Source organism: Cervus canadensis, chromosome 21 (genome assembly GCF_019320065.1).
Source record: "Cervus canadensis isolate Bull #8, Minnesota chromosome 21, ASM1932006v1, whole genome shotgun sequence".
Classification (NCBI taxonomy): domain Eukaryota; kingdom Metazoa; phylum Chordata; class Mammalia; order Artiodactyla; family Cervidae; genus Cervus; species Cervus canadensis.
In genome coordinates, this window is record NC_057406.1 from 17,331,694 (window position 1) to 17,344,050 (window position 12,357).

General features: G+C 41.1%; 1 protein-coding gene across 1 annotated transcript in view; it reads right to left on the bottom strand.

Annotated features, from left to right (window-relative positions):
• LOC122423345 (antigen WC1.1-like) overlaps window positions 1-12,357 on the bottom strand; it is a 246,079-nt gene that overhangs the window by 203,495 nt on the left and 30,227 nt on the right. The window contains 5 exon segments of the mRNA XM_043440300.1: window positions 1,107-1,415; window positions 2,513-2,827; window positions 2,904-2,996; window positions 9,225-9,533; window positions 9,627-9,935. Coding sequence (XP_043296235.1) covers window positions 1,107-1,415; window positions 2,513-2,827; window positions 2,904-2,996; window positions 9,225-9,533; window positions 9,627-9,935 — 1,335 coding nt within the window.

Below are 12,357 nucleotides of genomic sequence, written 5' to 3' on the forward strand. Positions count from 1 at the left end.
ATTGTTTATGTCGTCAATGAAGCAGATGTTTTTCTGAAATTCTCTGGCTTACTCTATGATCCAACAAATGTTGGCAATTTGATCTCTGGTTTCTCTGCCTTTTCTAAACCCAGCTTGTAAATCTTGGAAGTTCTCAGTTCACTTAGTGCTGAAGCCTAGCTTGAAAGACTGAGCATAACCTTGCTAGCATGTAAAATGCGAACAAATGTGCGGTAGTTTGACCATTCATTGGCATTGCCCTTCTTTGAGACTGAAATGAAAACCGACCTTCTTCAGTCCTGTGGACACTGATGAATCTTCCAAATTTGCTGACATATTAACTGCAGCACTTTAACAGTATTACCTTTTAGTATTTTATAGCAATATATATGAGTCAAACAATGTAAGTCTTCACTGAGGAAAGAATAAAGAAAATGCAATATAGACATATATCCACCCATAAAAAAGAAGAAAATCTTGCCAGTTTCAACAACATGGATGGATCTTGAGGGCATTATGCTAAGTGAAACAAATCAGACAGAGAAAGAAAAATACCATATAATCTCATTTATATGTGTAATCTTAAAACAAAATGCAAAAGTTCAGAGATGCTGAGTAGCTGTTGGCTGCCAGAGGTGGGGGATTTGGTGTGGGCAAAGGTAATCAAAAGGTATAAATTTGAATTATAAAATTAATAGGTGAAGAGATATAACATACAGTAAGCTGACTACAGTGAATAGTGTACTGTCTATTTGAAAGATGGTGAGAAAATACACCTTAAACATTCTCATCATGTAAGAAAAATATTTAACTATATATATGGATCTATATATATGGATCTATATATATGGATATAGATATAACTAGACTTACTGAAGTGAACATTTATCAATACACACAAACATATAAGCATTATGTTGTACACAGCAAAAAATACAATGTTGTATCAATTATATCAATTAAAAATTTTTAATAATATAAGTTTGGAACTTGTAAATTAAATTAGCTCCGTCCAAACTTCATTTATAAACGCAACTTAATTCACTTAGACTTTAAAATATCAAATCTCACTAATAACATCCTACAGAATTGGGACAAACACAGAAAAAGACATAAGTCACCTGCACATGAGATGTAGGCTTCCTCCTTTGGAGAGCATGAACTGTATTTCCATGGGTCAGAAGGACACTGCCAGAGAGAGGTATCCGTTTTCCGACACTAAATCAAATCTACCCACCGGGGTCTAGAACCTTCCCTGAGACCAACAGACGTGTTGAGACTTCCACTGTCCCCACAGCCAAGCTGTCTGCAGATGATGGACACGGTGACCTCATCCATGGGGCTGCGGCAGACACTGCCCCAGGTCCCGTTGTAGAGAACTTCCAGCCACCCAGCACACTGCTGGTCCTCGCTGACCATCCTGAGGGCCAGGAACTCTAAGATTGAAAGGGAGGAGATGGGACACAGTGAGCACTGCACTCAGTGCTCCGGGTTTTCCTCTCTCCCAAAATTGTGAACACTCATCTGTGACCCAGCTGAGGAAGCAAATCCACTAGATGACCAGAGTGAAACTTGTCTCCTTTTTACTTGACTTTGTCCATTTGTGTCTGTCTTTCTAAATATTTCTACCACCCTGATGTGCTGGATATGAACTGAGAGGAAGACCAACCCAGGCTGACTCCTGCTTCCTGACAAAATATCTAAAAGAGAGTATGAAAGGGATGTGATGTGGACAGTGTGGAGGCAGATAGAATAATGGACCCACAAATACATGGAACCTGTGTCTATGTTTCCTTATCTGGCAAAAGGGACTTTATCTATGTGATTAAGGTATGGCCCTTGGGATGGTAAGATTAACCTGAAATATGGTGGATTAACCACCTGAGCACAGTCTAATCACATTCTTAGACTCACTATCCTTTAAAGTGGAATCTTTTTCCTCATTCTGGCTAGAGGAAGATGTGAATACGGATAATGGTTAGAGAGGTGGAGCATTGTTGGTCTGATGATGAACAGAATGGGATTATTAGTGAAGGAAGGCAGGCAGTTTCTAGAAGCTTGAAAAGACAGGAAACAGATTCTTTCCCAGAGGCTCAAAAGTGATGTGGCCCTGCTGAAACTTTTATCACAGTCCAGTGAGATCCCTGCTGGGCATCTAAGCTACAGAAGTGTAAGGAAATAAATATATTGCTTTCAACCATTAACAATGTGGCAATTTGTTATAGAACAAATGAAAACTAGCACAGTGGCTTTAAGACTTCTCTACCATATGTACCAGAAGGGTGAGCCCTGATTTCAAGAAAAACTGTGAGAAAAGGCTCTGCCAGGAAACACTACTGAGAAGAAAGGACCAGAATCTCAGTTGCTGCAGGAGGCAGTGAAAGGACCTCTTCTTCACGTCTGCTGGAAAGACGCGCTCCATGGGAGTAAGCCTCCTTCTCTGGTCCTTTCAGCATCTCTCCCTCAGGGCTCAGACCCCCGTTCTTCAGAGCCCCACCCCTCTCCCAAACTGTGGACAGCGTGCACCACAGACCTGAGCAGATGACCCCCGCGTCCTCCTTGTGTCTGCAGTCGTGCTGCCCCCAGCCTCGGGAAGGGCACCTCCACACATGAGACTCATTTCCTGTGCAGTTCAGGTCGTCCAGCCAGATGGGCCCTGATCCCGCCCCGAAGTGAGCAGACCCTGTGGCTTTGAGCGCGTCTCCACAGCCCAGCTGCCTGCACACCACGTGGGCATCGTCCAGGTCCCAGCCGTCATCACAGATGGTGCCCCAGGAGCCCTGGTCAAGGATCTCCACTCTCCCGGCGCAGGGACCGCCCCCGTCCACCAGGCGGAGCTGTCTGCTGTCTGAGGAGAGAGAAATGGGACAATGGGGCGGTGACCTGGGGAATGAGAAGGGTCTTCTGTTCTGTGGGACCCTCACCTGAGCAGTAGGGGGCGCTCTCCTCTGAGGATGCAGAGCCTGTTGGTTCAGACACAAAGTGGTTGCACCGGGGCAACACCTGGGTCTGGTTTCCTGGAGAAACAGCGATGATTAGAGGGTTGGGAGGGTTAAAGAACAGGAAAGTCAGTTAAACTAAATAATATTTAGGAGGGGAGGGGAGTTTGGGGGGAAAATGGATACATGTATATGTATGGCCGACTCCCTGGCTGTTTACCTGAAATTATAACAACATTGTTAATCGGCTATACCCCCATATAAAGTAAAAAATTCAAAAGAAAAAAAAATTTTTTTAATAGTGACCTAGTGATGGAGCTGAGATGAAAGCTGTAACATACCAGTGAAGTTATCATAATCTTAGTGTTCTCTTTCTCTATGAAGAGTCCTGGTCCCGACAATGGCACAATTCTTGTTTTAAGCCAAACTTTGCCCTGAGAATGAGTTAAATAAGTTGTTCTATCCTTAAGTCTATCCCTTAAATAGAAGAAGCAAAACAATATCCTTTCTGAAGGAGTTGTACAGTTTTTTATCTACAATGTTTGTGATTTTAAAAATACTTATATAAAAGACACCTCATGGAAAACCAAGAGGAAAAAGAAACATTATAAAACTTCCCAGGGTATTTGGCTCTTAAAGTTACCTGACAGAGAATTTATTTTATTTAATTTTATTAATTTTTATTTGCATATAATCACTTTACAATGTTGTGGTAGCTTCTGCTGTACAGCAAATTTAATAAGTTATACATATACATATGGGCTTCTTGGTGACCCAGTGGTAAAGAATCTGCCTGCCAAACAGGAGACTGCGGTTGCATCACTGGGTTGGGAAGAGCCTTTGGACACAAAAATGGCAACCCACTCCAGTATTCTTGCCTGAGAAATCCTATGGACAAAGGAGCATGGCAGGCCATGAGGTCATAGAAGAGGCAGACACAACTCAGTGACTAAACAACAACAACTACACACACACACACACACACACACACACACACATATATATATATATATATATATATATGTCCCCTCTTTCTTGGATTCACTTCCTATTTAGGTCACCATGGATCACTGAGTAGAGTTCCCTGTGCTATAAAATAGGTTATTATTTATCTACTTATGTGTGTGTGCATGCTAAGTCACTTCAGTCGTGTCTGACTCTGTGACACTACAGATTGTGGCCCGTCAGGCTCCATGTCTATGGGATTCTCCAGGCAATATCTATTTTATACTTAGTATCAATTGTGTAGGGCTTCTGAGTCTGGTGGCTCAGACAGTAAAGAATCTGCCTGCAATGCGGGAGACTTGGCTTTGATCCTTGGGTTGGAATGTCCCCTGGAGAAGGGCATGGCAACCCACAGTAGTTGTACCAAGTTACATACTCATATGTAGGAGGATTCCCTTTCCTGTTCATCCTCTCCAGCATTTATTCTTTGTGGATTTTTAAATGACAGACATTCTAACTGGTGTGAAGTATTACCTGACTGTAGTTTTGACTTTCATCTCTCTAATAATTAGTGATGTTGTATTTGCTAGCCGTCTGTATGTCTGGAAACATGTCTATTTAGGTCTTTTTCCCATTTTTTCATTGGATTGTGTGGTTTGTTGCTATTGAGTTGTTTGTGTCTTTTGAAGATTAACCCCTTGTTAGTTGCTTCATTTGCAAATGTTTTCTCCCATCCTGAGAGTTGTCTTTTTGTTCTGTTTATGGTTTCCTTTGATATGTAGAAGCTTTTAAGTTTAATTAGGTCCTTTTCAAAAATAATTTTTTTTGTTTTTATTTTCTTTAGGAGGTTGATCAAAAAAGATCTTGTTCCAATTTATGTCAAAGAATGTTCTGCCTATGTTTTCCTCTAAGAGTTTTATAGTCTGACAGAGAATTTAAATAGCCATGATTAAAGTGCACAAAGTATTCATTAACATGATGTGTATCTTGGCAGAGAAATGATAACAAAAACAAATGAAAATTCTACAGCTGAAAAAGTTAACAGCTGAAATTAAGGACTAGAGAATGAGTGTATCAGCACATTAGATTGACATAAAGTAGAAATAGTAAAATGGAAGATCAGAGGATAAATATTCCTCTCTTTAGAAATGCTGGTTTTATGGTAAGTGCCTAGTTAATAATGCTATATAACAAAATCTCCCCCCAGACTTAGCAGTGGAAGGAATTTATCTTTTAATTTTGCTCATGATTTCCTGGGTCAGTAACTTGGGAAAGACTCAACTGGGCAGTTCTATCTTTGGGGTTTCTCATGTGGTTGCACTTAGATGTCATCTGGGGCTGACATCTCTAAAGCTTTGAGTGAACTGTGGTTTTGTAAGGAAATTCCCAGAAGTATTTTTGTTGTTGTAGGGAGGGAGAGATAAAGGAGCATCATGTCTGCAACCTAATCCAGAAAGATTTTACACACTCAGGGAAAAACAGGGCAAGAGAGGGATAAATAAGGAGAGAAAGGGAAAGCTAGAACAAGAGAGAGAGAGAAAAGAAAGAAGGATGAAAGCAAAATACTAATCTAACATTTGGGGAATCCAGGTCAAGTTCAGAGAGAATTCATTCCTAGAAAACCTTCACTAAAGGAAATACTAATAACATCAAACCCATAAAATGCCTAGGAGAAAACCTAGTTAAACATGTGCAAAACATCTGAGAGAAATTCAAGACCTAACTCAATGAAGGGATATATTTTGTCAGTGAATTGGGAAACTCAATGTTGTCAAAGTCAGTCATTCTCAAATTTATATACAGATTAAATCTAACCTCAATCAAATTCCCTTGTGCGTTTGTGTGTCTGAAACATGACAAGCTGATTCAAACTTTATGTTGCTATTGTTCAGCACTCAGTCGTGTCCGACTCTTTGTGACCCCAAGGACTGCAGCACACCAGGCTTCCCTGTCCATCATCAACTCCCGGAGCTTGCTCAAACTCGTGTCCTGTGAGTCAGTGATGCCATGCAACCGTCTCATCCTCTGTCATCCCCTTCTCCTCCTGCCTTCAGTCTTTCCTAGCATCAGGGTCTTTTCTAGTGAATCAGCTCTTCGCATCAGGTGGCCAAAGTACTGGAGCTTCAAAAATGTATACAACATACAAAAACCAAGAATGACCAAAGCAGTTGGCAAGAAAAGCAACAACATAACTTCTTTAAATTAAAGTTACCCAGACTTACTATGTGTGCTTAGTCAGTCAGTCGTTTCTAACTCTTTGTGACCCAATAGACTATAGCCTGCCAGGCTCCTCTGTCCATGGGGATTCTCCAGGCAAGAATACTGGAGTGGGTTCCCATGCCCTTCTCCAGGGGATCTGCCCAACCGAGGGATCAAACCCAAGTCTCTCGCCTTGTAGTCAGATTCTTTACTGTCTGAGCCACCAGGGAAGGTTTAAGACTTACTATAAAGTTACAATAATTTAAAAAAATGCAGTACAGGTGCAAGGAGAGACAAAGGATACAGTGGAACAGAATAGAGAGTCTAAAAAAGGTATTCAAACATATGTGCCCTTTTGCTTATCACAAAGGTGACACGGCAGTGGGGAATAGTCTTTTCAGAAAAAGATTTTGAGTCAACTGGATACCCATATTAAAACATGACACTTGACCCTTATCCTACACAGACGTCAATCCTAGAAGCAAAGTACAATTATATGCAAAAAAAATGTAATTACACTTCTGTGATATACTCTCAAAGAACTTTTTTGTGATTTTGGAGTAGACAAAGTCCATTTTAGAAGGATAAAAGGAGCTCTGTGGATTGGAACAATAGACTGGTTCAAAACTGAGACAGAAGTACATCAAGGCTGTATATTGTCACTTTACTTATTTAAATTATATGCAGAGTACATAAATGCCCAGCAAAATGCTGGGCTGGATGAAGCACAAACTGGAGTCAAGATTGCTGGGAGAAATCTCAATAACCTCAGATATGCAGATGACACCACCCTTATGGCAGAAAGTGAAGAGAAATTAAAGAGCCTCTTGATGGAAGTGAAAGAGGAGAGTGAAAATGTTGGCTTAAAACTCAACATTCAAAAAACTAATAACATGGCATCTGGTCCCATCACTTCATGGCAAAAAGATGGGGAAACAGGGACAGACTTTATTTTCTTGGGCTCCAAAATCACTGCAGATTATGACTGCAGCCATGAAATCAAAAGATGCTTGCTGCTTGGAAGAAAAGTTATGGCCAACCTAGACAACATATTAAAAAGCAGAGACATTACTGACAAAGGCCCATCTAGTCAAAGCTATGATTTTTCCAGTAATCACGTATGGATGTGAGAGTTGGACCAGAAGGAAAGCTGATGCTGAAGAACTGATGCTTTTGAACTGTGGTGTTGAAGAAGACTCTTGAGAGTCCCTTGGATGGCAAGGAGGTCCAACCAGTCAATCCTAAAGGAAATCAGTCCTGAATATTCGTTGGAAGGACTGATGTTGAAGCTGAAGCTCCAATACTTTGGCCACATGATGGGAAGAACTGACTCATTGGAAAAGACCCTGAAGCTGAGAAAGATTGAAGGCAGGAGGAGAAAGGGACAATAGAGAATCACATGATTGTATGGTTTCCCCAACTCAGTGGATATGAGCTTGAGCAAGCTCCAGGAGATGGTGAAGGACAGGAAAGCTTGGCGTGCTGCAGTCCATGGGGTCACAAAGAGTCGGACATGACTGAGTGACTGAACTGAACTGACTGACTGAAGGAGCACTACATGTACAGAGAAAAAGTAGATAAGTCAAACCTATGATGCGTAACTTGACTCATTTAAGTACAGCATGCCATTAAGAAAATAAAAATATAAGACAGAATTAAACACACAAAAATCATAATAAATATTTCTTCCAAAACTCATCATCATGGTAATTTGCACCATTGTGCTTGTAATAGTCAAGAACTGGAAATAAACTCAAACCTCTGCCATCAGTTGAATGGTTTAATGCATGGTCATGTGATCATTCAAAGGAATACTCTATAATAATAAAAATGAATACAATGTTGCCATAAACAACATCATGAGTGAATCTCAAACACAGTTTGGAGTCAAAGAAATTAGACACAAAAGAAAACATATGTATGGTTTTACATAAAGTTCAAAACCTGAGAAAATACTCTATGGAAGTACAAGTCTTAGGTAAGCAGTCCTCCCTGGAGAGGAGGAGGACACAGCTATTGGGAGGCAATAGTGATTCTATGGTGCTATGAATGTTCTCTTTGTAGATCTAGGTTGGGGAACATGACCTAGGTATACACTTATTGTTTGTACTTTTTTTCTCTGTTATTATCCTTAAATAATAATGTTTCATAAAAAATATTATTCGTCTAGGCGTTTCTTTCCCTGACATAGCACTTCTTAGCATTTCTTAGCACTTCTTTCCCCTGAAAAAATGAGTGAACAATGAGAATGTTATGGAGCAGGACCTAACGGAGCCTTCTCAGGACAGCCCACCCTCATGTCCTCCACCTGCCTGTTTGTAGAAAAACCTAGCTAAAGAATAAATTTAATCACAGAAATGAAAAAAATTCAGAAACAAAAGAAAACAGTCAAATAGGACAAAATAATAATAGTTTAGCCCTAAACAAATTCAAGGACTTTTAGTTCCTTCTCATGGGCTATAGATAACATTCTGAGCCATATCTTTTGAACTATTTTGCTGATAGTGAAATCCCAAATAGGTGGCAGCAAAAAAATTACATGATGACGAGACTAGTGGGTTGCCATTTCCTTCTCCAGGGGATCTTCCCAACCCAAGGATCAAACCCAAGACTCTTGCATTGCAGGCCGACTCTTCACCATCTGAGCCAACAGGGAAACCCATAATCTTCATCTTATGGAAAATACACAATTCCAAGATTCGGCCTCAAGGAAATGGGAACAGACTGACACTAGAATTGATGATTAACTGTAATTCAAACAATAAAGGTGACACTGATCAGATCTATTTCAAGATGATTGTCAAAGCTAGCTGTGCTATTCTGCAGGTAACCTGTCCCCTACCTCCACCTGTGCACTCCAGAAATTCCCATTTAAAAACTCTTGCACTTGATCAGCAAGGGGGAGCTGGTTCTTTGGTACATTAGTCCTCTGTCTCCCCAGAACTGCTGGTTTACTCAATAAAGCTGTCTTAATTTTACCCCACACTTGTCTCTCAGTATTGGATTCTTAAGTAATGAGCAGCTGAAACCTGAGTTCAGTAACAAGATTAAACATTTCACTACAGAATATCTTTCTTTTTAAGCCTGTGTTCCCTTACTCTCTGCTTTGGGGACATTACATTCCAGGAGCATCCTAAGTACAGTAGCCCGTCCCTGTCTTACCTGAGCAGATCACAGAGGCCGTGTTGCCATGGGAACAGTCAGGAACACCCAGGGCAGTCACAGGGCATTGCCACAGGAAGGACTCAGCCCCTGAGCAGTGAAATCGGGCTTTCCAGAGTGGATCACTTCCTTCTGCTCTGTTTGGGGTTGAGACGGCGACGCCACAGCCGAGCTGACGGCAGACAACATTGGCATTGGCCAGACTCCAGTGGGAGGCACAGAGAGTTCTCCATTGTCCAGAAATATTCATCTCCACCCACCCCTCACACTGAGAGGTGCCATTTTTCATGAGACGGACTTCTGTGTACACTGATAGAAAAAGACAGGATTTCAGCAAAATCTGATTTCTTTTTTAGCTTGAACTGAGTGTACACAGAGGTTAAGTCCTGCCGTGCATCTCACCTGAACAGACAACCTGAGCAGCTCCACTGTGCTGACACGTGCCCCCTGGACAGGGCACTCTGGGGCAGGACCAGAGCTCAGGCTCCTCCCCCTCACACCTGAACTCTTCAGCCCAGACCCAGCCATCGGACTCTCTGAAGGGCACATGTCCCAGGACAGACACAGCCTTGCCACACCCCAGCTCTGCACAGATGACCTGGGCAGTGGGGAGTGTGAAGTTCCCATCAGACACTGGGGTCCAGGCTTCTCCAGAATGCACTTCTACTCGCCCTGAGCAGGGTCCATCCCCTCCAGCCAGACGCACAAATCCTAAGGGAAACAAAGAACAACAAACCCAGTGAGTGTTAATGAACCTGGCTTGACAATTGGAAACAGCATCTCACAGGCAATGGTGGGAAAGCTTTACTTTCTAACAGTGAAATAAGAGGGGATAAGAAGAGAGAATCTGACTGTCATTGTCAAATTGCATTTTCATGAGCAAGTTTCTAAAGAGGTATCCAGAAGGACTGCAGGGTCAGTGTGGAATGGCTGAATCCTGAGAATATATATTTTGGTTAGGAATGTTAATTCTTATCTGGTGGCCTTATTCTGGTGGCCTGGAAACTACAAGGCCCAAAGAAACTGCACAGTGATAGACATTCAAACATGGGTACAGAGTTGAACTGAAAGTGAAAAATGTCCATGGGATTCAATAGGTTAGAGGCCTAAGAGCCAGAGAAGTTTAGAAGGTCATCCTGAGATTTCTGGGGATAGAATTCTGGCCAGTTTTCTCTGAGCCAGTATTCAAGTCACTGAAGATAGGAACATCATGTGGGCTGGATCTGAATGCAGGCATTAGGTCACAATTAGGTAACCTAATTGTGAAAGAAGTTGTTCACAGATAAGTTTGGAAATGACGAAAGCTCAGAGAGTCATAGGAGAGGCAGGGAATGATCCTAGCCATCGTTCTTAAAACCTAAGGTTTATGAACACACCTGAGAGAAAGTGAAGTCTCAGTAGGATTATGCAAGACAACTGAGTTAGTTGATTACTTCATCCTAGACATGAGATTCTTAGCAAATGTGAAGGAGTGATGATAATTTAATGTATTCTAACCCTATCTATATGCTGACTGCATATTCCTTTCCTTTTTGGATTTCTGAGATAAGAAGTCAGCAAGCTATACAAAAGGAGAGTGAGAGGAAGAAAGCAGAGAGCAAGCAAGCCATATATATTTTAGAGAACTCTAAATTGCAAAAGACTCAATAGGGACGTAACATAGATTTGGAAACCAAACACTTGTTCAACGAGATTTTAGCACCTTTTATCCCCTGTGCTTCTCCCATTTACCACCTAACACTGCTACACTTTCCCAATTCCCCCAATGCAGAAAAGAAGAAATGATCTTAAGAGCTACAAATATATGGAAAGGACACTCCAAAAGGGAAGAACTTCTGTAGGGAGTGAGGTGGGGTGAGTGGTATGTTAAACAAGGAGTGGATGGAGTATGAGAGAGAGACCAAAGAAAAGACTCATGATCATGATTTCATCCTTCATGGACCATATTTGGACAGAGAAAAGGTAATCCAATGGGGAAAAAACCCTGCAAATCATAAAGAACAATTTTTTAAAAATACTGTAATTAGACTCCAACTAATAAAAATTTAAAAAATTAAAAAATTAAATTAAAAAAATAAAAAAATAATTTGCCTAGTTTCTGAGTGTGCTCACGATTATTTACGTACATGGTGGAATTTGTCCTGGTAAAGGATTCTGATTGCATAAGTATGTGAACTTTGAAGCCTCAGAAAGAATAATGTAAAAGAATAAAAATCTACTATAGAGAGCAAGAGAGAACAGAAAAGACACCACAGTAATTAAAGAATTAAAGAATTAGCTTCACCACTGATATAGGAATGAATGATGAGAGAGAGGACAATCTGCTTACTTTTTATTATTTATCCATTTCCATCTTCCCCAGAGGGCCCAGATTAGGACCCCTAGTTTCCTCTGGCTGGGAATTTGGTCACAGGCTACACATTCTAATTAAAGCATTTTTATTGAACTGGTTGTTTTTGTTGCTCAGTCACTCAGTCGTGTCCAACTCTTTGTGACCCTATGGCCTGCAGCACTCCAGGCTTCCCTGTCCTTCACATCTCCCTGATTTATGAAACTCATGTCCATTGAGTCAGTGATGCCTTCCAACCATCTCATCCTCTGTCGTCCCCTTCTTCTCCAGTCTTCAATCTTTCCCAGCCTCAGGGTCTTTTCCAATGAGTCATTTCTTCTCATCATGTGGCCAAAGTATTGGAGCTTCAGCTTCAGCATACATCCTTCCAATGAGTTATTTAGGATTGATTTCCTCTAGGATTGACTGATTTGATCTCCTTGCTGTCCAAGGGACTCTCCAGAGTCCTCTCCAGTACCACAGTTCAAAAGCATCAATTCTTCAGTGCTCAGCCTTCTTTATGATCCAACTCTCACTTCCATACATAACTACTGGAAAAAAACATAGCTTTGACTATATGGACCTTTGTCACAAAGTAATGTCTCTGCTTTTTAATATGCTGTCTAGGTTTGTCATAGCTGTTCTTCCAAGGAGCAAACGTCTTTTAATTTCATGACTGCAGTCACAGTCTGCAGTGATTTTGGAGCCCAAGAAAATAAAGTCTGTTGCTGTTTCCAATGTTTCCCCATCTCTTTGCCATGAAGTGATGGGACTGGTTGGAATGATATTAGTTTTTTGATTGTG